Source organism: Hemitrygon akajei, chromosome 7 (genome assembly GCF_048418815.1).
Source record: "Hemitrygon akajei chromosome 7, sHemAka1.3, whole genome shotgun sequence".
Classification (NCBI taxonomy): domain Eukaryota; kingdom Metazoa; phylum Chordata; class Chondrichthyes; order Myliobatiformes; family Dasyatidae; genus Hemitrygon; species Hemitrygon akajei.
The window spans coordinates 37,263,689-37,290,761 of record NC_133130.1 but is presented as its reverse complement, the minus strand read 5'-3'; the positions used below and the strand labels follow the sequence as shown (position 1 = coordinate 37,290,761).

At 40.5% G+C, this 27,073-nt stretch overlaps 1 protein-coding gene across 1 annotated transcript in view; it reads left to right on the top strand.

Moving 5' to 3' along the window:
- lrpprc (leucine-rich pentatricopeptide repeat containing) overlaps positions 1–10,355 on the top strand; it is a 138,596-nt gene extending 128,241 nt beyond the window's left edge. Inside the window, exons 34-38 of the mRNA XM_073050655.1 lie at positions 303–418; positions 6,283–6,357; positions 7,303–7,387; positions 7,503–7,645; positions 10,156–10,355. Of these exons, the coding sequence (XP_072906756.1) occupies positions 303–418; positions 6,283–6,357; positions 7,303–7,387; positions 7,503–7,645; positions 10,156–10,224 (488 nt within the window). The 3' untranslated portion in view covers positions 10,225–10,355. The remainder of the gene's footprint in view (positions 1–302; positions 419–6,282; positions 6,358–7,302; positions 7,388–7,502; positions 7,646–10,155) is intronic.
- The last annotated feature ends 16,718 nt before the right edge of the window (positions 10,356–27,073 follow it).

The window sequence follows — 27,073 nt, the reverse complement described above, 5'->3', positions numbered from 1 at the left end:
TAAACACATGAAATGATCTAAGAAGAAATAACGATCAAATTTAAAATTCCTTTCTTTTGACTTCCCCGCAAATAGTTATTATACACCTTATCATCCGTGAATAGGACACCAAGCAGCAATATCAACAGTTATCAAATTCATTAACCTGTTTCCCATCTGTTTTTCCCTTCTCCCATCCAGTAGCATTTGGGGTACTGAAAATCCAATTGACAGGAACGACAAAAAATTGCAATGTATGAATTCTGGTACCACATTTTAAAAAATGGTTAGAACTGCATAGCAATTTGTCTTTTGTCTTCCAGTGAGTGCCATGGCTGAACGGTTAGCTAACCATTTTGCGGTGTACACACCAGTGATGGATCTCTTTCTGCAGTATGTAAATCATGACAAAACAGAGGATGCCAAATTTCTTTTACAGGTATGCATTAAGAATTATGTATTGGTTTAATATTTTAAAAATAACAATTTCTGGCATTTTTGGTATCCTGTATGTTTTAATAAATAACTAAACAGTTGTTATCTATTGCATTGACGGGAAGTTATTCTACACCCCCTTGTGAAATTTAAGCCACATGTTCAAATATATTTCCTCAGTGTTGAGCTCAGTTCCATTGATTAGTGAAGCAAATTTATTCTTAAAATGGAAATAAAAGATGTGTTGTAACTCGTAACATTTAAAAGATGTGTACAGGTACAGTACTGTGCAAAAACTCTTAGGCACATACATAACCAGGATGCCTAAGTCTTTTGCACGGTACTGTAGCAATTATATGTAATCACTGTACTGATGCTTTTTAAAAAAAAATAAAAGAAGAAACCAATTTCATGGCACATGTAAGTGATGATAAACCTGATTCCTACATGGATCTCTGTTGTGGTCTGAGAGTGGGAAGGAGCAGGGAGAGGGGAATCATGTTTGGGGGGAAAAGAGCAAGGAGATGGGAGGGAGTGGGAAGCACCAGAGACACATTCTGAAATGATCATTAAACTAGTTGTTTAGAATCAAGTGACCTTGTCTGGTGTCTCAGGGCTGGGTATGTCTGCACCCATTACAGCCCCTCGCCCAGGCATTCTTTCTCTGCCACCTGTCCCATGCCCATCCTGCGGCACTCCAGGTTGACGGATGCAGTACTGTACAAAAGTCTCAGGCACCCTAGCTATATATGTGCCAAAGATTGTTGCACGGTCCTGTACATGGATAGGAGAGGTTTAGAGCTGGGGACCCCAGGGTTGGAACCCCTGGTTTAGAGGGAACTGGGCCAAATGAAGGTAAGTGGGACTCACTCAATTAGGCAGTTTGGTCAGCATGGATGAGTTGGACTGAAGCTTCTATGCTGTGTAATTATCCAATAATTATTTCCTTTTTTAAGATTTTGTTTACTGGAGAAACTTCATTTGTATGTTTCCCTTTACACTTTAAAGCACTTCAGCCACAACAATCATCACTACCAAATGGCTAGAATTCCACCATCTATAATCCATCTCAGAAGTATGCTAAATATTCTTCACTTAGTGAAGGTAGCTCTAACAGCATTCAAGAAGGTCCAACTTTACTGGGCAAAGCAGCTGACAGAAGGACATAAAGATAGATATTGGCCACACGGTGCTTTAAGCTGACTATGCTCTTTAATAAGTTCATAGCTGATCTTTTACCTCAGTCCCATTTTCCTTCCCGGTTCTCGAAATCCTTTTTACCAAAGGCCAAAAATCTATCTTATTTGTCACCTTACACCTTAACTCTTCCCCACCAATGTACTATGATGTGCTGTGTGCCAGCTACAAAATGCAGTGGACTAGAACAACTCACATCTTTTTTGAAAGCATTACACAAACCCGTAACCCAGAAGAGTGGACAAAGACGACAAGTCTATGAGGAACTCTGTCGGCACCTCCTAGTTTCAATGTGCATACCATCTTGGGCTACATCCACACTACACCAGATAAATCTGTAACTGAAGCTTTTTCTCTTCGTTTTTACCCTCCGCCCACACTAAAATGGCGTTTTCGTCCCTCGAAACTGAAGCTTTTCAGAAACGCTTTCCAGGGTGTGTAATTTTGAAAATGCCGCTTGGGCAGATCAGTGTGGATGGGGTAACCGGAGAAATCTGAAAATGCTGTCAGATGGCAGCCACCATTTCATTGTGTTCTTGAACGCAACCTAACAATTTTAGAACAGACGGCAATGAGACTGAAGCCAGAAGAGTTAGAAATGTACTCACCAAATACTTTGACCCATAACTTACTGAATAAATAAGTATACTCACTTTGCCCTGTTCTCTGTACATGCTAGTATGAAGGTGGTTTACCTATTTATGCAAGTACTTCTCTGACAATAGATGTGTAACGGCCTAATGTAACATTGTATGGAAATACAAGATAATACTGATGCAGACATGTTTTACACATTTAGCAAGGTGCTTTATTAATGCAACAGAGTTGGTCAGTTTTTCAATATTCGTCGTCAGCTGGGTCGGTCATACTGTCCTGAAGTCCCTGTCGGTTGCCTCCATACGCTCCAGTATTTGTTTTTTTTTAACTTTTAAGTCCTCCTGTGCGAGAGCCAACAACTGCCCGTCGTTTAAGCTTTTCTAGTCTGTAACTGCACAAATGCGCACTTTCACATCGAGATTCGACACCAAACATGTCGCTTGTTTTCGGTAGATGTGTCCTGCGCATGCTCAATAGGAGGAGATTCACCGAAATATCCATTTCAGTGTGGACAGAGATATTTTTGAAAATGCATAGTGTGGACGCCTATCGTTTTTATGCGAAACCAGCGTTTTCAAAATTATCCGCTCTAGTGTGGATGTAGCCTTGGTTTGCGTATTGTCAACCAACTATCGTTATAGCTTTGTTAATTACCTACATTGTACATTCCACTTTCACAACTACCACTCTATCAGCTCAAGTCGATGACTCACCACCACCTTCTGCTGGGTAATTAGCAATGTTCACCTTCTCAGCAATACCCATGTGCCAAGATTTTTTTTCTTGTTTTAGAAAAATTGGTAGGTATATTCATTGTGCAATGGACTTGCTTCAAAATATAAAGTCAGAATATAAACATTTCCTCTGATTATCCTAGAAACTAGTTATCTGTATTCTGTAAGTACCAAGCAGTACAATAAAAATAGAACTGTTTAATTATGAATGCTATTTTGCCATATGAAATGAAGATTATGTTTTAAATGCTTAAAATTTTTTACATCCAATGGGCATCTGTTATGTTTGGAATAAGTATTATTGTATGTTGTAATCAATTTTTTTTCTAGTAAAGGACACAAAATTGATTAAAATTTTTATATTGCTTGTCCTTGGAAGTGAATCTGTGTATGCAGCAAGTGCACTCTTCCAATATTCCTGTCACAGACTCGATGGACTGGATAGCCATTACCTATGCTGTTCCATTTATTCTGAGGATTTAGTGCTGCATTATTCGGCTACTTTTTCATCAGTCATGTTCTGTCTGCAATTTTCCAACAACTCACAAATGCATAAATTCATAGGTTGCTGTTACTACATGTTCTGAGTTTGCTGTAAATGACAGGGTGGTAATCTTCAGAGAATGAGACAACAGCATTGAGGCTTTCTGATGGTTTATGATGTAAAACAGAGCAAATGTTGAGTAGTCTAAGGGGAATAAAAGCTGCCATTGACAGTGTACACACATGCACTGACAATGAGTCTATTCCCAGCAGGTGGCAGCCAAACAATCAGTGATCTTGTAGATTGCTGGGTTCATGGGTACTCACGCTGTCAGCTTGTGCACACTCTTCTCTCCTGACAGTAAACAAGGCAGCTTTTACTGGAGTGCAATGCTTCTAATAAATGCAACAAATTAAAGCACTCTGGTATCACTCACACTCAATTAACAAATATCGTTGAAGATTTAGATTATATAGCTTGGTCATCCTTTCTATAAATTAGGGAAAGAACACAGTGGTAGAGCATAAATCTTAAGTTTTTTTTGTTTTAAGGAGAAATTTTGTCACATGCAGAATGCGTGTAGAATTCTGTCAAAATTTCTGTATTTCCAAGATTCAGGATTTTGGGAATAAAAATGTATGTCAGGATCAGATTTATTATCACTGGCATGTGATGTGAAATTTGTTAACTTAGCAGCAGCAGTTCAATGCAATACATAATCTAGCAGAGAATAAATAATAAATAAAATAAAACATAAACAAGTAAATCAATTACATATATTGAATAGACTATTAAAAATGTGTAAAAACAGAAATACTGTATATTTAAAAAGTGAGGTAGTGTCCAAAGCTTCAATATCCATTTGGGAATTGGATGGCAGAGGAGAAGAAGCTGTTTCTGAATCACTGAGTGTGTGCCTTCAGGCTCTTGTATCTCCTACCTGATGGTAACAGTGAGAAAAGGGCATGCCCTGGTGCTGGAGGTCTTTAATAATGGATGCTGCCTTTTTGAGACACCGCTTCCTAAAGATGTCCTGGGTACGTCGTAGGCTAGCGCCCAAGATGGAGCTGACTAGATGCACAGCTGGTCCTTCTGCCAACTCCATATTCGAACTTCATTAATGACTTTTCTCCTCTGTACTCTGTGTAGTGTATATGTAGAATTTAACACAGCAGTCACTTTAATAGATCAATCTTACCATCTACCCAAATGCACGATTGCAGTTAAATGCTGGCAACAACAATGAGGAAAAATCTTTTGGGGTTTTATGATAAATTCAAACAATTGCATTGCTATCAAATTATATCCATAAAATTCTCCAGATAACCACAATGGAGTCTTAAGGATACAATTGAATAGTACTGGAAATTTACAAGGGAGCTGGTGGAAATTGGAAACAAACAGGTCTATTTTTTGATCCCCACCAGAATATTAATTATTTGGGTGTGTGCTTTTCTGTGCATCACCAACATGTTTTTTATAAAGGCCCCATTTGAAGGTCAAGTGACACTTCAAGCCTAGCAAAAAAATTGTTCAAGGTCCACTGGCTTTTTCCCTAGCCTCCTGTTCATTGAGGAAGCATGGACGAGAGCAGATACCTTGAAACACTAAAACAATACCACTACTGGGATCTCAGCAAAATGCTCTAAATTCACTGCTAGGCAAGTGAATCCTCTGTCATGCTAACATCCCTAGCATTGAGACCCTAGTCACATCCATTTGGTTTTGATAGGCTGTTTGGTGCTGCTTGCCCAAAACCAGCCTCGAAAGGCAGACACACTACTTTAGGCAGAGATTTCGAACTGGAGAGAAGAACAGTAAAAGCATTCATTTCTCTTGCCTCCATCAGCCTCTTTCCAAAACGCTGGTGGCAACAGAAATGTTGCATCAAAAAATACTTGTTGAGGATTTCAGAGATCTTGTGAAGATAGCCCTTCTTAGGCAGTATTTCTCACACACCATGACAACCCTAGTGGAAAGGAGCTTCAGTGTGTGCGCAGTGTCTGGGCTACCCTGAAGTCCCACCATTATTAGAACTGATAAGAGACTAGACTTACAAGCACTGGTTTGATGAGAATGAGAAAATTTAGCCACTTTACAAGTACGTGAAAGCTGAGGTCCAACAAAAAACCCATGGACCTACGGAAATTCGTTTGGTGGAAAGAATGCAGAGTTCCAGCAACTTGTTGCTAATTGAAGTGCTGGTTCTTCAATACCAGCAAGGCATCTGTGACCTAAAGGCCCATCCCAGTTTGTGCCGAGAACAGAGGAGAGCTCACCTGTTCCTATTGACAGCATGACTGACACAAGTGGTGCAGTCAGGCCTCCATCCCGGACCAACAAGAAGTCAAAAAGATCATAAGCCAAAAGGAAAAGAAGCTCAAATGAACTTCAAAAACTTGTCAAAGAGGTATCTCGGTCATACTTTCACATTCCAATCCATACATTGTCTGCACTGTGCATCAGCTCTAGGGAAATACAGCGAGCAGCAGCAACATTGTACTTTTTACCCAGTTAACAGACAGAATAAGGCAGGTTTTTTTTCAGAAGATTTTGTTGACAAAATAGAGGAACTTTGCTCATTATTGATATTGAACTGTGTTGCTTTATATTGAAATGCAAGTATAACAACATGCTCGTTAATGTCCTCACCTATAATTCGTAATGCACATAGTGTGTGAATTATTTTCCAAATTCCAAATAGAATGGGAACTTGGGTTTCATTTAAGTATTTTAAATATCATATATTTAAAGGTACTGAACAGTCAAGCACATTTGCTTTAAGAGTTACCCGTTCAACATATTAGTTGCATTTTAATAATTAACATTTTGGGCATTTGATTTTTTTTTGTCCAGAGATGCCCTGCGATTGCAGAACAGAGAAGGAATTTGATTTCATTCATTACTAGGTCTGCACAGAAAGCTGGCCAGGTATGTACACTGAAGACTTAGTGCTGTGACTATTTTGCATGCAGTGTTAGGATTAAGCTTTTTTTTAAAAAAAGAGATCCTCCTACGCATTTTCAGACATGCTCTTTATTAGCCAAGAACTTGGGTTTCCGTTAATCTACTATGAGTAACACTGACATACTTCACTATCTGTTGAAGGCTGATCACATGGTTAGGGTAAATTCATCTTTGTTTTATCCCTCATTGTTAACAAGCAGTTTCAAGCCCCATCTCCACCCCCCCCCCCCCACACACACACCCCACCCCTCATTCAGAATCAACAATCTGTTATAAATATCATCCAAATGGAGGGAGCGATAGGGGAAAACCAACTTTCTAAGACATTTTTAAAGTAATTTGAAGTATGTTGTAGTATAAACTCATTGGAAATCTTCAGTTGAATAACTGAAGACAGTAAAATAAATCGTGACAATAGAAGATTCTGGAATTTGATCCTGACTTGAGGTGCTGTGTGGAGTTTTACACTTTTTTTGATTTCCTCCAAAATCCCAAAGACTTGCAGATGGGTTAATTGTCTATTACCCTCAGTGCGGTGGTTGGCATGAGAATTGGGTGGCGTTGATGGATAATGAGAGAGTAGGTTGCAAGGAGCTAAGTAGGGAAAGGAAACTAAAAAGTCTCTGAGAGCTGGCGTAGACTAGATGGACTGAATGAACTTGTTTTCTAAGAAGATATGATATGAGGCAATGTACCTAAGGAGCTTGCTTTCCTTTTTGCATAGATGAAAACTATATACATTTTATTTCATTCCAGTAGTCATCTGATGCACCTGTAGACTCTCCTAATAGGCTTGTGGGGAAAACAGCATTTACTTATACAGTGCCTTTGATAACTTCAGGTTGCCTGAAAATGCTTCTTGTGGAACACTTTACCATCTGGTTAACTTGTGTGAGTTTGCTTCCTCAGGCTTACAAAATTCTTGCGCTCCTTGATCTGATCCAAGAATTTCCAGATAAAGAAACTGCATATGGATACCTTATGAAATGTTACGGTAAGCTGTTTAATATAAAGCTTATCTGAATGAGATTAGCTATTTTGGAGCAATAATCAGCTTTGTATGACACCAGCCACAAGGCTATTCAAGTACCTGTGTTTTCTCTCTTTAGCATTAGACAATGATGTGGTTTCTGCAAAGGCTTTGTACGAAAAGATTAAAGAAGAGAAAATAGTACCAGATGAGCTGTTCCTGAAGCGCCTGGCTGTAATATTGAAGAATGCAGGAGAACCTGTCTTCTTCACTGAGCCACCTGTGAGTATTGCCTTCTCTGATCATCCATTGTTTCAGCCGCTGATCTGTTATTGCGGTAAATTTAGGGATTATGCAACCTCTGCACTAGAGCAAAGCACTCTGCATGGCAACGCACACCATGTAAGCTTATGATTCAGCATAGGTTCCACAAAAATGCACTCAGTATTTCATTTTCAGTGTGCAAAGTGAGTGCAGTGTGACTATACAACCCTTGTTTGCCACAAGTTAGTAGAATACAGCTTTTGTTCATGGATTCCCACACAATGAAGTTCTAACTTCAGTGTTATAGTGGAAGTTCATTGACTGCCCCCAGTGGGTTAGATTAAAGTCATATTATCTGTTGCTTTTTTGGCCCAGGAAAGGCAACTAAAGAGAAATCAGATGTGAAGAGTTTTTTTTGTGAAGAGAATAAATAGGGAGAAACCCTGAGTGCAGAAAGCAACTGAGGAATTTGCAAGTGTGTACATATCCCAAATGTATGGAATACCCAATCACCTCTGTAGGGTTAAATCTTATAATGTCACCTCTGGAACATGGCTTTTATCTAGTTGTGAGAAATTATGAAAACCTTTATTTTCTGTAGTTAAGAACACTGCTCCTATCTAAGTTGTCCAGTGGAAAGTCCATACCTACAGCCCAAAAGTTTATCTTCCTGAGACTTGCAACTCATAGGAGGTGAAAGCTGGCTTCCCCTGCCATATTCCTTCACCCAGCCAAACCCACCTTTATTCATCTCATATCTGCTTTGCTCAGAAAGGAAGTAACAAAGGTACTTTGTGGAAATCTACTTGTGTCCCATTGTTTTGCTTTTGATCTAATGTTTCTTTTCCTCAAGCCCTTTAGTCCCACTATAATGGTGCTGGATAAGTGAAGTTCAGATGTCAGTCTGTTATCTCATTTGAATCAGATTTTTGATAGACTATGAACCAACCCATGAACACTACTTCACTAATTTTGTTCTCTTTTTGCACTACCTGTGTGTGCGTGTGTGTGTCTCTCTCTGCACATATATCTATCTGTTCAAGTTGCATGCCATCTGGACAATGTCTCCCATCCACTCCATAATGTACTGGTTAGGCACAGGAGTACATTCAGCCAGAGACTCATTCCACCGAGCTGTAACACGGAGCATCATAGGAAGTCATTCCTACCTGTAGCCATCAAACTTTACCACTCCTCCCTCGGAGTGTCAGGCACCCTGAGCCAATAGGCTGGGCTTGGACTTATTTCCACTTGGCATGATTAACTTATTATTATTTAATTATTTATGGTTTTATATTGCTATATTTCTTCACTATTCTTGGTTGGTGCGGCTGTAACGAAACCCAATTTCCCTCGGGATCAATAAAGTGTGTCTGTCTGCCTATCTCTTATGCTAATTTGTAATTTATGCAGTACTACTGTTGCAAAACAACAAATTTTGCAACATATGTCTGTGATATTAAATCTGCTTCTGATTCTAAATGGCTGGTCAGGTTCAAAGTGGTAAATGCTTGGCTTTGGCATTTACAAAGTGGAGCCTCCATTTTGTGCTCCATATCTCAATTATGCACTGACATTAGGAGATAGAATTGTGTGATTTCCCTTGATTCAGCTCCAGTTGGCCTTCCTTTCCCCAGACAGAAATAGTGTTTCTTATTTCCACACTATGAAGAACCTCATTGACAGGAGAGGCACTCCGATAGTCTCTGGAAAATTTTGAATCCAGAATTTCAGAGAGAGGGCTTAAAACGGTGAAACTTTTAAATGTCAAATCTGAAAAGTGAATATTGAAAGCAAGTGTTTATTTCTTTGGTTTTGACCCATTTGCCTCTGTTCAGTCATTTATTTTCAGAGGGAGAATGCATCCCAGTGTTCATTCAGGTTGCACTGCATTATAATAAGGCTTAATTCCATCACTGTTGAAAAGGTCAGCATATTTACATATAAGAACTCAGATGAGACATGTCGGAGTTTAGTCATACTTTGCCTTTCAGAACATAATGTTATTCAGGGAATTGTCTGTTGAACTGAAAGTTATCTCTTCAGTCCATGCATTAAACTATGTCAGCTATGGCTTAGCTATTAAGACTGTCACCTCTCAGTGGGTGTGAGTTCAAGTCCCACTCCAGAGACTTGAACTCAAAAATCTATGCAAGCAGTCCAATGCAAAGGGAGTGCTGATTATTGCTGACGTTGTTTCTCGATAAGATTTAAATAAAATGTCCCTCTGCCCCATCAGATAGATGCGAAAGATTTCATAGTGCTCTTTTTAAAAGCAGAGAGTTATCCTCACAGCCTGGCCCTTAATTAATATATTGTGGGAGCTTTCTGTGTGCATTCCTGTTCCAACTCCTGTTGTGTAATGGTAACTGTATTTCAGCAGTACATCAGTGTGGATTGAAAGGCATAGAGGGATGCGGGTCTCATGTGGGTCAATGGAATTAATGTAGATAAACATCACAGTCAGCAAAGTCCACGGCAGCATGATGTCATTGTTTGGTCATATTTTATTTTTCTTTTTGAAACAGGAGAGTTTTGCATTTTATGCAGAAAAGTTGAAGCAAGAAAAAGCAGCAGCATCATCTGATGAAAACTAAAATGAAAATTGAAATGATGAGACACTTTTATACTGTTGAAGAACCAAAATGATTGTGTGGTTCTGAAATGTGGTGACTTGTTTAACTGTACAGGATATTTAATGTGACAAATAAAAAATTGGAGGAGCCAACCCTTTTTTCTTATGCAATCTATTCTTTCTCTTTCTCAGTTGGTGTTTATAATTGCTGCCGTTTTATTCATTAGGTTATAATTTCTGCTTCAGCAATTTATGAAAACATTGAAATTACTGTAATTCCCATGTTGGCTATGGTTCAGTGATAGAATTTGTGAAGCATTTCATCCAGGCTAACGTCAGTGCAGCGCTGACCGTGTGCTGCATTGTTGCAGGAACAGGGGGCCTGTGAGTCTCTGTGCACAGGAAGGTGAGCTCACTTTTTCTGGAGTCTGACTGCTCGTGTTCGGTCTGACCCGAACAGCTCTGTACGTGACAAAGTGGCACGGCTTGTACCTGCTTCACAATTCCAGTGTTCCAGGTTCAGTGCTGACCTCCAGTGCTGCAAGTGTGGAGTTTTAATGTAGTCCCCTGTGACCCCATGGGTTTCCTCCCTCAGGACAGCAGTCACAATAACGAAAAAATTACTCTGTTACAATGCAATCACATATTTAAATATGGTGTACTGGGTAATGAGGGAGGCTTTTTCAGGCTAATTCCCATAGAGGAAACTACTTCAGTGTTTTCCTTACAGTTATTTGTAATCATGGACTTTACAGCTGTAACAAGGTGAACTACCAGGGACTCACCGGCTAGCATCTTACTCTTTATGCAACACCGACACTTCCCTAACCACAAAGAGCAACTTAAAATCAAAGATCAGTTATTCTAGTTTGCCGCCTGTGTACAAAATTGAGGTTCTGAAAGTTTTGCTGAATTCTGTTTGCACAGAAGGGTTTAGAAGACTAGTCTAGAACTGGAAGCTACTGGTTTAAGGTGATGGAAGAGACATTTAAAGGAGACCTGAGGGTTGTGTTTTTCCCCACAGAAGGTGGTGAATATCTTGAGTGAACTGTCTGAGGAGGTAGTGAAGGTGAATACTAACACTCTTAAAATGTGTTTGTACAGGTACTTCAATTGGAAAGGAAGAGAGCGATGAGGGCCAGGCGCAGCCTAATAAAAAGGCGTCTCAGTCAGAATGGACAAGGTGGACAGAAAGGGCCCATTTCTGAGCCAATCCTGTCCTGAACAGCCAACTTGGTTTTGCTTTCTGGTTATAGACACTCCAGCAGGGGATGTGTTAACTTTGCATGCAGTGTAGTCTTCCTTGACAAGCCTGGTAACAATTTTCCTCATTTCAGTGAGATTACTTCCCTTCCTAAATTCCAGCTGAGTCTGAATATTTCCAACTGCAGCCTGGGTTTCAGCTGCATCCCCTGAATTCTGGACCAATTCTGAACACAATATTCCAGACTCACCGTTGCTCTATATGAATGGCACAACACGTCTCAACTCGTGTGCTGAAATCCTTTTGCCAGCATGCTGTTTGTATTTTTCATTGCTTGCTGAATTTGCCTTTTAAGCTTAGTGATTCGTGCACAAGGGACCCTCGGATTCCCCTGAACGCTACCTTGCAATCTCTCACCATTTAAAAAAAAGACACTTTGGCTTTCTGTTTTTTTGGGGAATCGTTGTTTGAAGAAGGAACGAAAGGGTCGCACTGCAAGTACAAGTAGGGAGAGAACTGATTAAGCATTAATAGTGGAACATTGAAATGGTTGATCACTACGTAGTATTTTGGAAAATGGAAGGCAATATGGTTGAGAAAGAGCACGTTTCTTTTTAACCAGAGGCTTTATTAAGGAAAATGAGTCGAGGGATGGTAAGAGATGTGATAAAGAGATTGGACACCTTGCAATTTTATTTTTTATTTCTCCAGTTAATTGCCATGATTTCCTATTAGGAATGCATTTGTCACTTAAATTGCTTGGTGTCATTGAAGATCAAATTAGCTGCTGTCATCAGTAATGTGCAGTTGCATCTCTCACTTGGTTATCATTTCCTGTGTGCACAAACCAACCCTACAGAATATAGCAAATAGGGTTAACTCATTGTTTAAAGGGTTAAACCTGCATTTGAAGGTGCATGGTACTTTGAAAGATGGCATGGTAGTTTAGCGGTTAGTGCAGCACTTTATAGCGCCAGCTATAAAATCAATCAGAGTTCAATTCCTGCTACTGTCTGTAGGGTGTTTGTACATTTTTGCTGTAACCACGTCTCCCTCGTTCCAAAGATGTTTGGGTTAGAGTTAGTAAGTTGTGGGCAGGCAATGCTGGCACTGAAAACACGATGACACTTGTGGACTTCCCCGGGACATTCTCGGATTTGTTGGTCGTTGACACTAATGACACACTTCACGACGTTTCGACGTATATGTGACAAGTAAAGCTAATCTAATCAATATGCCATCAGGATTGACAAAGGAAATACAAAAATTTTGTGCAAAGCCTTGTTTTTCAGCTTTCAGCTTTTGGCATTGAGTTTTGGGGGATAATTTTGTCATAGTAAGTATGCGGCAAGATTAAAAAGGGCAATTAAGAATGTGTATCAGAAGGATTTTTTTTTAAACTCGCTGGGGTGATACACATTTTAAAGAGACTAAGTCAAACTCCTTGATAGTTTCAGCTAAATACGGACCCCCCCCACCCACCCAGGACATGCTTTCTTATTGCCATCAGAGAGAAGGCACAGGAGCCTTGAAGACACAGCTTCTTTCCCTCTACTGTCAGAATGGACAATGAACTATCCATGAACTCTACCTGATAATTTTTACTCTTTTTTTTGTACTAATTTAAAATATATTTATAGTTTTTTTATGTATTGCACTGTGCTGCTGCTGCAAAACAATGAATTTCATGACATGCATCAGTGATTAAACCAGATTCTGATTCTACAATTTAAATTTGACTTGCAGCTTATTCAGTAAAACACAGGTCTGATTCACTCATTTCCTTTAGGAAATGACATCTCCTCTTCTCGACCTATGACCTATAACCACTGGGTTAGAAATCAGGATAAAGCACCCTGAGATTGCTGTTGGGGCTCACATAATCTCCACTAGGCACTGTGACCACCTTTCACAAGTATGACTGATCTTGGATCGCAATCTTTTCTTGCTTATAGCACTGGAGCCTTTCAGCAGCTGTAGCACCCATGGCAGTATGGTATCAAAACTCTCAAAGCTTCACAACCCTCTGAGTGAAGCCATTCCAGCTGTGGTCTTAGGTGATAGGTGCCGTACCCTGAGGGTCTCCCAGTGTGAGGTTTTAAACTTCCTGATTACTTAATCCCTTTTACAGTACCTCAGCATCGCAGGTTCATCATTGAACACCTCTCTCCAAGCTTGAGAGGATGGACCTATTCTGCTCAAGCAGCACATCTTGTACACCCAAAATACAGTATAGTGAACTGTCAGTGTTCAAAGAGATGACTGAACAGTGTGAATTATTCCAAAATGCTAGATATTTGGAGCAAGATATAAAAGCCCATGTATTCAATCCCTCTTCCAGTAAAATAATACATTAAATTTGCTGCCTTAATTTTTCACTGAATCCTCCAGATAACATTATTGTACAAAATACATAGATTTCACCAAAAAACGTTTAATTACCTCACTTCTAAGTAGTTAAATTTTTCCAGTCCTGTTCCTTTTTTGTTCTTTGTTTTTATGCACACATCGGAATGTATGTCTCAGACTGTTGGAACATTCCATAGAGGTTAAAGGTGAGCCTTATTTGTCATGTGTACATCGAAATATACAGTGAAATATCTCATTTGTGTCAGCAACCAACACAGTCCAAGGAAGTAATGGGGGCAGCCTGCAAGTGTTGCCAATCTTCCGGTGCCAACATAGTATGCCCACAACTTACTAACCCAGTACGAACACAACGCTGGAAGAATTCAGCAGGTCAGGCAGCATCCGTGAGAAAAGAGTAGCCAACGTTTCGGGCCGAGATCCTTCATCAGGAGTCAGTAACCTGAGCACCCAGACCTCAGTACACAGTCATAGGGAAAATGTGCAAACTCTTTACTTGTATAGTACCTTGAAAAAGCATTCATCCCCCATGACTATTTTCACATCATACTGTCTTATTTTCTAAATTTAAAATGTATTGAAGTAGGATTTTAAGCTAATCTACAAAGCATTGTGCATCATATCAAATCAAAAGAAAAATTACAAAACCTGGTATCAATTTACTGAAAGTTTATAAATCATAATTGTGAGGCCGAAAAAGTGTTCATCTCTCTTAATTAGTAAGCTAACTTTCATCAGGTGCAAGACTGTTTAATACTTTACCAGCTCGCCTAATTTGTTGATGTAGAAAATTGGAGCATCACCTGTTTTCAATGAAATCGTAATAAATACCTCTCTCTGTAAACTCCAACAGTATGGTAGATTTTCAATAGACCAGACCAAACCAAAATGAAGACCCATGAGCATTCAAGGCAAGTCAGGGAAATGATAATAGAGAAACAGAGATCTGGGGAAGGGTACAAGGCACTGAACATACTGTACCTTGGAGCTCTGCAGTCCATTGGGGGGAGAAAATGAAACCACAGCCACGCTGCCAAAGTCAGGCTGCCTCTCTAAACTTAGTCGCTGGAGAAGAATGGCACTTCTAAGAGAGGCTACTGTGCTGTCAAGAGTCACTCTCAGTGAGCTGCAGAAGTCAGTCGCTGCAACTGGAGATCAAGTTCATGGCTCCACAATCGTTAAGACTTTGTACCAAAAGGATATGCAAGAATGGCAAAGAAGAGGCTCTCGTTTAAAAAAAGCGAGATCCTTGCCCGTAAAGACTTTGCAAAGTGTCACTTAGAAGATACTGTAAAGATGTGGAAGAAAGTCTTGTGATCGGATGAGACTAAAGTGATACTTTTTGGTCTCAACACTAAGCAGTAAGCGCGATGTAAACCTAATACTGTGCAACAGCCAGGTAACACCACCCCTACTGTAAATTATGGTAGCATCATGCTGTGGGGATGCTTTTCAGCAGCAGGGACTGGAAATCAGGATCGATGGGAAGATGAATGCTGCTAAATACAGAGAAATCCTGGATAAAAAACATGCAGGCCTCTGCCAGAAAGCTTAAACTGGGGAGGAATGTTGTCTTTCAGCAGGACAGTGACCCAAAGTACACAGCAAAGCAACCATGGATTGGCTTCAAATGAATAAAATTGATGTTCTTGAGTGGCCCAGTCAGAATCCTGACCTTAAACCAATTGAGCATCTCTGGCACGACCTCCTGATTGTTGTCCACTGCTGCTCCCCAACTATCCCTGGCACAACTTGAGCAATTTAGCAAGAAGTAATGGGAAAACCTTGCTCCATCACATTGTGCAAATCTAATAGACTTACTCAAAAAGAGAACTGGCTGTAATAACTGTGAGAGATGGTTCAACTAAGTACTGAGCAAAGGGGGGATAAATATTTTTGAACTGCTGACGTTTCTGTTTTTGAATATTTAGTTTTTCATGCTGCACAGTTATTCCTGTTTTTTTTGGGCTGACTTATGTGAATGAAAGGTTGGGACTAAATACCTTTCCACAGCACTGTAGCTGCAGGACTTAAGCCCCGATTGTTAGTGCTGTAAAACATTGCACTAGCCAGTGTATTACTCTGCCACCCACTAACAGGTTTCATCAGTTTTCCTACCACGTTGCATCTCCTCCTCTGCTTTTGGGTGGATGTGAGAGGGTGCAGAGAGGCTTTGCAGTTAATAGAAGCAGCTGTACATACATATAGTTATTTCTTTGGAACTAAGGAGACTGGAGATATGAATGCTGTATAAAATAATGGGACATCTGGACACAGTTATTGGGAGAATCTACCTCCCTTAGGAAAGAAGGCAGGAAGGGGTATAGATTTAAGTAAATTCAAAATAAGTTTATTATCTAAGTACATGTATGTTACCATATACAAACCAGAGATATTTTTTCTTGCGGGCATTCATAGTAAATAAAGAGAAACAAAAATGCAAGCAGAATAATGATAAATAAGCAATAAATATCTAGAACACGAGATGAGTCCTTGAAAGTGATTCCATGGATAGTGGAGACAGTTGAGTAAAGAGGAAAGTGAAGTTATCGCCACTGGTTCAAGAGTTTGATGATTGAGTAGTTATAACTGTTCATGAACCTGGTGGTAAGAGTCCTGAAGCTCCTGTACCACAGCGAGAAAAGAGCATAACCCGGATAGTGGGGGCCTCTGATGAAGGGGGCTGCTTTCCCACGACAGCGCTCCATGTAGATGTGCTCGTTGGTGGGTAGGGTTTTAACCGTGATGGGCTGGGCCATACCTTTTGTAGGCTCTTCTGTTCAAGGGCATTGGTGTTTGCATACCAGGCTGTGATGCAGTCAGTCAATTTACTTTCCATCTAACATCCACACAACTTTCTAAAACTACTTGAGGGGAGCTGAGAAAATGCAAAATTTCTGCACAGGAGAAGTCCTGGAACTCGCTGTTTGAAAGTGATAGAGACAGAATCCTCAGCCCATTTCAAAATTACTCTAGTGAACATTTGAAGGGCTAAGTGAAAAGACAATGGGTCAAGAGCAGGGAAATGAATTAAACCAAAATGACTCTACACTTGGCTGATTAGTAAATAATGGGCTGAAGAGACTCCATCAGTCCCATACATTTCAATGAATCTTTGAAGGTCTGGTCACAGTGAGTGTTCATGACAGCTTAACGCCAAGCAACACCATATACTTCACCTCTGCCAAGCCACACACCTTGCCGTGACATTTTGAGGGGACCAACTGTTCAAAAACGCTTGTGTTCCTTCCACTGATTATTGATTAAAATGAGTACTTTATTAAAATGAACTACTTTTCATTGAATAACAATAAGAAAGGCTTCATAGTCCTGCACTATTTGCATAATTTTATCCCTCCTCCTACAAGTATTATCTGGATGCTAATAGGTGACAGAGTGCTGCATATTCCAATGCTGATTAACTATTCTTTTTGTGTTTTTTTAAATGTACTTTCTCTACAATGCCTTTTGTACTTGATTGTTTAATCTTTTATTTCATTTTTTTTATTTCATGAACTGAATTTAGAAGCTGACATTTTTCATTTGGACATGTAGCAATTAAATTATGAAACTTCAAACTGTTAAAGAGCACCCTTTTCATAATCAGAATTAAAACTAAAAACAAATGCATTGTGCTGGAGGGTTAAGGAAGAGAATAGCCCTTAACACTTCTTAATTGAACAAAAATTCTTTTGATGTTTTAGAAAAATGCAATGAAATTCCTGAAGAACCCGGAGGACAATGCTTACAATTTGATTTTGTATACTTTATTGTTGCACTGTGAGATGATCAGTCTGTTATCCAGAACAACAGTACACAACCTGGCCCTTCACCAGATGAATCCAAAAGAGTCGGGCACGTCTTTGTCTAGTCTTTGTAACTCACTCAAAAGACAGATCGTACCTTCCAACTGCACACCGAGATCTTGGTCCACTGGAATGTTTCCGCAGATTAAAATATCTTAAAAATTTTTTCCACACTTACCAAGTTTGTGAAAGTTGCATATCTAATAATTGTACTTTTACACTCATTGGGAAAGCAGCTCTCTTAATTTGAGAAGTAAGACCATCAGATTAAATATTTTCTGCTATGTTTTCCTGTGCTAACAACTCTGGATTTGTGAATATCCTGTTACTCCATTGATATAAATACACATGGTAACACACAAGATGTATGTTAGAGGGGGAAGAGGATACTGGCATTTGAACAATAGTACACACTATGGGTCACAATTGGGTAGGCTAACTTCATTACGTTAATATTTAAGAGTGGCATTTTTGCATTGGAGATGGGGAGAAAATAAATTAAAGAAGGTTAAATTACTTGTATAGATGGTTCAGAGACCAACTACAGGCAGTGAACTGGGCAGTTTGGAGTGTGAGGAGATGAATTTTGAAGAACAGGAGAGAACTCTAGAGGTTGATCCTATGAAATGGAGGAACAAGAGATTATTAAGATTTCATATTTATTCAGTTTTTTTTTACATTCAGAAGAACATGAATCAAAGTTGGTGACAAATCAGCATATGGGAGGGAGATTGAAAGTCTGACTAAGTAGTGCCACAACAACAGCCTCTCACTCAATGTCAGCAAGACCAGGGAGCATTGACTTCAGGAGGAGGAAACCAGATGTTCATGAACCAGTCCTCATTGGGGGATCAGAGGTGGAGAGGGTCAGCAACTTAAAATCCCTCTGCATTATCATTTCAGAAGGCCTGCCCTGGGCCCAGCAGGAAACTGCAATTACGAAGAAAGCACAGCAGCGCCTCTTATTTCCTTAGAAGTTTGCAAAGATTTATCATGACATCAAAAACCTTGGGCAACTTCTATAGATGTGTGGTGGGGAGTATATTGACTGGTTGCATTACAGCCTGGTATGGAAATACCAATGCCCTGGAAGGAAAAATCTTATACAATGTAGTGGATACCACCCAGTCCATCACGGGCATAGCCCTCCCCACCATTGAGCACATCTACACAGAGCCCTGTTGCAGGAAAGCAGCACCCATCATCAGAGACATCCAGTTCATGTTTTTTTCTCGCTGCGGTGCAGAAGCCTCAACCACTCAACCATCAGGCTCTTGAACCACTGGGGATATCTTCACTTGCCCCATCACTGAATTGTTCCAACAACCTATGGACTCACTTTCAAGGACTCTTAATCTCATGTTCTCAATATTTATTATTATTTTTTCTTTTGAATTTGAAAAGTTTATTGTCTTTTGCACGTTGGTTGTTTGGCTGCCCTATTGGGTGCAGTCTTTCATTGGATCTGCCATGGCTATTGGATTTATTGAGTATGCCCACATGCAAATGAATCTCATGGTTGTATGTATATGATGACGTATGCAGTATGTACTTTGAAAATACATTTACTTTAAACTTTGAAGATCTAAGTACATTTATCTAGAATGACCTCAAGATTCACCTGCGTCAGGATCTTTTTATTTCTAAAATAATTCTCTTTTTTTTTGTACTTGGCTGTTTATTCAGTCAGTGTTCCATTCTTCCTCACCATGGCAACAGGGGATTGGGTGGAATCCTTGGAGGAACCGTATCAGTGATAACGTTCATACCATTCCACCAAGCTCTTCCAATCTCTCACAGAGAATGCTCTTAGAAAACCCAGGCACAGGTGTTGATCATTTTCTGCCTGAAAAACTCCGTTGTGCCAATTCTTAAATCATCTTTTTTCTGGTTTGAACCAGTATGCTAGTGAACAACAAACTGCTGAAGGAACTCTGTGGGTTAAATAGGATCTGTGGAGGTTGGTGAAGGAATGGTTGATATTTTAGTTCATGAACTTCATGAGGACAGAGAGTTCAGAGCAGAGGTTCTCAGCCTGGGGTACTGGTATTCGCTATGGCATAAAAAAGGTCGGGAACCCCTGGTCTAGAGGGAAGACAGCCAGTATAAAGAGGTAGCCACTGCGGTAAAGTTCATTTCCCGTTCTACCATAAGTCTGCCTGGTCACTTTCAGCCTAACTGCCTCAATGCCACCTAACTGCTTTAATTCCATTCCCCTTTTTCCTTCCTTCCATGCAGTACCTTCTTCAGTTTCCAATTTCTGAGCTGATTCCTTCAATTTCACACTGTCTGCAAATTTGACTGGGACTGGCATGGTTCATGAGCAACCAATTATTCCTGTCTAAACAAATTGGTGCATACAATGGAAATCTGAACAGTAAACTTAAAATAGTGTAAATACTCAGCAGGTTTGGCATTAAACTTCCATCAGAAACTGAAATGTTAACTCTGTTTCTCTCCCTGCAGATGCTGGCTGACCTGCTGGGTATTTCCATGCATTTTCTGTTCCCCTATCCCCTCTACCTCTCTAGGGGAAGACACACTCAAGTTGGAGTAGGTGCGTAAGAGAACTACGAAGCTGCTGCTTAGACGATCGGGCCTCAGTTGTAGGGAGAGGCTGGTTTTGCTGGATCCTCATTCAGTGGAGTTAAGATAAATGAGGGATGACATTTTAGGAGTTCATAAAATATTGAGGGGTATGGATAAAGTGGGCAGTCATTTCCACAGGTTGGCAAGTCCAAAACTATAGAGGGCCCAGATACAATAGGAGGGAGATTTAAAAGCAATCTGAATTGTTTATTTCAGGTAACTTCTTGGTAGTTGTACCTGAAATGAGTTGCCAGAGGAAGTGTTCAATGCAAGTATAATGTAACATCTAAGAGGCATTTGTTTAGGTTCATGGAGGGTTATGGGCTGAATGTGAGTAACTGTGGCTAGCAGGGAGGATGCTGTGGTCGGCTGTGGACCATGGGCTGAGGGGCCTGTTGCACGCTATATTACTCAATGACTCTGTGACCAACTCATCCATTATAAAGTTTTGACTTGAAGCCCTAATTTTCAGCCTAAGCAATAATATGTATGCACGTCTCAAAAGTAACGATGAAGCCTATGAAGACTGGCTGATATTATTGCAGTTTCCCACAGACCTGATAGAAGAAAATTGCTTCCAGTGTATGGGAAATTAGAAGAGGACTGAGGTCAATCACTGGTTTGTATGCATCATTCTCTGAATTAGATTTCTGAGGTATGAAGAAATTTTGAAACAACAGGAAATTCTGTAAAGCCACACCATCCTGACGAGGAAATATATCACCGTTCCTTCACTGTCACAGGGCTAAAGTCCTGGAACTCTCCTCCTAACAGCATTGTGGATGCGCCCACAGCTCAAAGACTATGGTGTTTCAAGAAAATAGCTCACCACCACCGTCTTGAGGGCAATTAAGGGCAGACAACAATATATTAGCTCACCCTAAAAATCCCACGTACCCTGAATGAATAAAAGAATTAACAGACTCATTTGGAAACCCGGAGATTATCCTGACTAACAGAGCTATGGATAGATCCATTGACATTTTCTACCCACCAGAGATATAGAAACATAGAAAATAGGTGCAGGAGTAGGCCATTCGGCCCTTCAAGCCTGCACTGCCATTCGGTATGATCATGGCTGATCATCCAACTCAGAACCCTGTACCTGCTTTCCCTCCATTCCTAAAGATAGTTTGCTTTTGAAATACTGTACATAGTATCAAACATCTATGGATATTGTGAAGCTCTTTTGGTAGCACACACAGTTAATGTGATGTCAGTAAAATACAATTATACTTTGTGTTATCTGGCAAGCAAAACCAAGGCATCTCTCAATGGTCAGATATATGAACCCGAGTGCTGGTACATCTCCAAAGGCTTCTGAGTACAAATGTATAGTATACCTTAGCAAATGAAATTTGTGGTTCATTTTTAAGTGGACGCACAAAGCCATAGAACATTGACTGGGTAGAAAATAACAAAACTGTTTTAGTTTTGCTTGACTGGTTCAAACTTTTAAATGACAGCATTTTCAATGTAATGTATAGTAGAGATTCTGGGAATTGGGACGCACTGAGATTTTTCGACAATACTTTCCTGCCATCTGCTGATGGTTTGGCAGAAGGCAGTTATGCCTCCTTTTCAAATGGCAAATTCCTGGGAAGCGATAAGTTTCAGTTGCATTTAAATCAGCTCACTGCACAAAGGTGGAATTAATTTGTGATTGATAGTGGTCAGCGGAAGAAGTCAAAGTCTGTAGCAGAGCTCCACACATGTTGAAGCAGAGGCATATAGCTGGACAGAATACATGGAACATTGATGATGCAGTAACTGATACTAGGATGCTTTGATGAATCAGATTGCTTTACAAGTCCCAATATCCTTAACATTTTGCTGTTTATTTCTTTTTGAGTAAATGAACCAATATTCCTCCTCACCTCCATTCTAAATGGACGGAGTAGAAGGCAAATGCAGTGTTAGCATTCATTTCAAGGAGACCTGGAATAAAAAGCAAGGATGCAATATTGAAGCTTTATAAAGTCCTGGCGAGACCGTTCTTGGACTATTGCGAGCTGCTTTGGGCCCCTTATCTAAGAAAGGATGCACTGATTTTGGAGAGGGTTCAGAGGGGAGATCACAAGAATGATTTTGGAAAAGAAAGGGTTATCATATAAGGACCAGTTGACGGCTCTGGGCCTGTACTCACTGGAATTTAGAAGAATGAAGGGGGTCTCATTGAAACCTATCAAATGTTGAAAGGTCTAGATAGAGTTGATGTGGAGAGGATGTTTCCTGTAGTGAAGGAGTCTAGAACCAAACCTCAGAATAGAGAGACGGCCATTTAGAATGGGGATGAGAAGAAATTTATTTGGCCAGAGAGTGGTGAATCTGTGGTATTCATTGCCGTAGGCAGCTTTGGAGGCCAAGTTGAAGGCAGAGGTTGATAGATTCTTGATTAGTCAGGGCAAGAGGGGATATGGGGAGAAGGCAGGAGGTTGGGGCTGAGAGGGAAATGGATCAGCCATGATGAAATAGCAGAGCTGACTCGATGAGTCAAAGGGCCTAATTCTGCTCCTATATTGTATGTACGTGAATTTATTCTTACAGTAAGTTAAAAAATCCTAATGAACAGTGGAAAGTAATTAACATTTCTAGGCCTTTATTCTACTTGTCATGCAATGAATCTTTAATCTAACTTGATAGATCTGTACATTCATGCTGAAACATTCTACCGTTGTAGAGAACCTCATAGTCAAAAATAATAAAAACATGCAATCCATAATTGTGCTTATTACTTACAAATACAAGTCAGAAGGAGTGTCACATAAGAAGATGAGACAAATTTAATTTTCAGAAAATACAGAACAACATAAAGGTCCTTGAAATGCCTCCAGTACGTCCACTCACTTACTGTCTAAGGGAATGTTGGCCATTGCTGTGTGAGCATATCTGATGGTCAGTTCTTATGCAGAGTAAAACATAATACACGGAGGAGGAACTGTCAGAACAGAGGTAAGCCCCATACTGCAGAATACACTCAAGTTGGCAAGCATTATTTTAATTTTTTTATATTTTAGAGATACAGCATGGAGCACTAGCAAAATGAGTTGCACCACCAATTCACCCCGAGATTAATCATAGGATAATTTACAATGATCAATTAACCTACCCACCAGTATGTGTTTGGATTGTAGTGGGAAGTCAAAGCACCCAAAGGAAGCCCATCTGCTCCTGGGAAGGACTGACATACTTCTTACAGGTGGCTTCAGAATTGAATTCTGAACTCTGAGGCTTCGAGCTGTGATAGTGTCACGCTAACTGCCTTGCTACCATGACAACCCCAGTTATGAAGCACACAGTGGCATCACTAAGTGTATGTGTGAACGTATGTTTAAGAACATTTTTATCTGTGTGCATTCAGGAAGTTGCCAGGGTCCCAGCTTTCCCTGTCATTGCACTGCCTGTGTTGAGAATACAGAGCAGGTCAGAGGGTGAATGAGTGATATGCCTCCTGACTCAACAAAACCCTTCCATCATTTACAAGGCACCTCCCTCCTTGCATGGATGAGCTCAGCTCCAACGACATTCAACTCAAACTTTGACTAACCCATTCAGGAGTTCACAGTCTGGAGTCCACAGATCCCTTGCTTAATGGTATTAGTCCATGGCATTAAAAGGTTGGGAAATATGTCTATGAAGGTTCTCAGTCATCCAGGTCATTGTATATCAAGCAGTAGTAAATCAAGGCAACTGGACTTGCTGTGTTGTCTAGAAGACATTTCACCACTCATTCAAGAGGCTTAGAAACTTAAAAACGTACAACACAATACAGGCTCTTCTGTCTACAATGCTGTGCCAAACATGTACTTACTTTAGAAATTACCAAGCTTTCTTCAGTTTTATCCATAGTGGGTAGTTTTCCAGCTTATAAACTCTGTGAGTTGTTTAAAGATATGGCAATCACATGAGGGTTGTTATGAGTCATAGAGGTAATGAAAGGGCCATTAGTCTTATCTTTGATGAACGGAGGGAATTCCTGCGTCCATTGCACACCTGATGACTTCTTTTGTTTGAGCTCCCCTTGCCCCTTAAACACCATGTTGTACAAGGTAGATGGTGTTACTGGCAACTTTGTTCAGCTCCCTACACATCTGACACTCCACCTGTAGTCATTGTGTACTATGTATTAAATGTACTGCTGTTACTGAGCACCATCCAAAACCATGATGTCATCTACTTTTAAGATTACGCTTCATTTAATTCCTGCCACAACGACATAATAAATCACCGGAAAGATACTTCATGGGAACATGAATGTCTCTCACACTTATTGATGGGGCAGATACAAGGGCAGCTGACCAAAAGCATGGGCGTGGTATTCAGGAGTTGGAGATGTTTGGATCAAGAGACTCTAATTAGGAAAAGCCCAGTATCTGTAGAGTGAAAATAATTGAGGGTTGATACCTGCAAAAGACTGCAGAGACAGAGACAGCTGTGTCCACAGAGGGATGTTACAATTATGGTGCACATTTTAAGACTAAGAAGTTGTTTAACGTAAGTTGTTTAAGTCAACATAAGTCAACACTTGCAAGGATGATGGGTGGATCTGACATCACAGGCAGCAGAGCTTCAGATGCCCTAAAGTTTATTGGCAACAGGAGATAGAACAAAAGAAATCATCCAGGTGTGCAATGGGTTAGTCAAAATTTGAGCTAAGGAAGGCATAGATAGGATTTCAGCAGCTGGTGGTCAGAGGCAGATATGAAGTTGGTAAATTGCAAATGTAAATGCAAAGGAAATAACCATGTTTCTGATGTTGCTGTCAACAGTGCTCACTGATGGGTTACGTACTGAGTTTGGTATTCCAACACAGACATTTCACAGCAGGTAAACCCATAAAATCTACTTAGTATGTTCCCTCTACGGATATGTCTATGCTAAAGCCACCTCCAAAAAGAGAGCTTCCCCCCACAACACAAAGGTTTGTAGACTGCTAGGTTAACTGGCAATGTGAATTCACCCCACCAGGTAGGTGAGTGGTAGAGTCTAGAAGAGTTGATAGATTCTAGATGATGGGTGGACCAGGGAGTTTTCAGGAAGTAGAGAGGCTGCAGAAGGACTTAGACAAATTAGGAGAATGGGAAAAGGAGTGGCAGATGGAATACAGTGTCGGGAAGTGTACAGTCATGCACTTTAATAGAAGAAATAAAAGGTTAAACTATTTTCTAAATGGGGAGCAAATTAAAATATCTGAAATGCAAAGGGACAGGAGTCCTCGTGTAGGATTCCCTAAAGGTTAATTTACAGATTGTGTTGGTGGTGAGGAAGGCAAATGAAAAGTTAGCATTCATTTCGGGAGGACTAGAATCTAAAAGTAAGGATGTAATATTGAGACTTTATAAGGCACTGACGAGGCCTCACCTGGAGTATTGTGAACAGTTTTGCGTTCCTTATCTAAGAAAGGATGTGCTAACTTTGGGGAAGGTTCAAAGGAGGCTCACGAAAATGATTCCCGGATTGAAGGACTTGTCATATGAAAAGCATTTGGTGGCTCTGAGCCTCCACTCACTGGAATTCAGAAGAATGGGGGGGTGGGGGGGATGACCTCATTGAGATCTATCCAATGTTGAAAGGCCTCAAGAGAGTGTGTTTCCTATGGTGGAAGAGTCTACGATGAGAAGACACAGGCTCGGAATAGAGGGGTGTCCTTTTAGATAGGAGATGAAGAGGAATTTATATAGCTAGAGAGCGGAGAATCTGTGGAATTTCTTTGCCACAGGCAGCTTTGGCGGCCAAGTCTTTCGGCATGTTTGAGGCAGAAATTGACAGATTCTTAATTAGTCAGGGCATGAAGGGAAATGGGGAGAAGGCAGGAGATTGGGGCTGAGAGGGAAATGGATCAGCTATGATGAAATGGCAGGGCAGACTTGATGGGCCAAATGGCCTTTCTGTTCCTATATCTTATGGTCTTATGATTCCAGTAAGATGGCAGTGCACTCGGGATGCAGCAGCCACTCTGGATCCAACCAAAGGTGTAATTGTTTGTCCTATACGTCTTTGACACTGCTGGTTATCCTCAAGTACTGCAGGTCTATGCCACAGGCGTGTTGATCGACAGCGGTGCTGCTCAGCGTGTAGTGCATCCTGTTGCAACCTGTTCCAGCCACTCAGGGGAAACAGGAATCGGAGGCAGCGTACAATCCCACACAGAGGAAACGGTTAGCTTCGATGTTTTATTGTGATTGTTGTACTTTGGAAATGTAGAATACAGCAAGTCCTATTGACTGGTTCATTGGAAAAACTGAGGTTGGGGGAGCTGAGTGGCCTCGGTACTGGTATGGACCAGGCCCTCGTGCCCTGGACTGCCACCGAGGAAAGAGATGCCGGAGCTGGCTGTGTGCCACTGGATTCCGTATTGGCTTGTGGTCTGGCCCCTCCCATCGGTGCTGCCCTCCAGTATTCACTTGCTGGAAAACAAGCTGGAATGCGTTCATCTGTGGCTGTACTGCACGATATGATGAATTGCTGTGGGCATGTCCTTGCAGGAACATGGCTCCAGGCCAACATCCCATGCCACATCAAACTACAAGCCATGACACTCAGGGACTTGGGCTATATTATCTCTTGAAATATTATTTTTTATAACTGTATGCTTTTGTGCTATAATAATTACATTGCTCTATGAGTTGTGTGCTTTGTGTGACTGTGGTTCTGTGTTTTGCACCTTGGCCACAGAGGAACGCAGTGTTGTTTGGCTGTATTCATGTGCTTGATTGAACGACAATTACACTTGAGCTTGAAATGTGAGAAAGATAACATGGAATTGATGTTGACTTAAATAAATGTTTGATGGCCAACATGGACTCAATGGGCCTGATTCCTAGAAATATGACTATATGTATTGAACATGGATCAACTACTTCAGGAAAGAAAGGAGATAAATTGAGAAACATTTTCCATGTGTG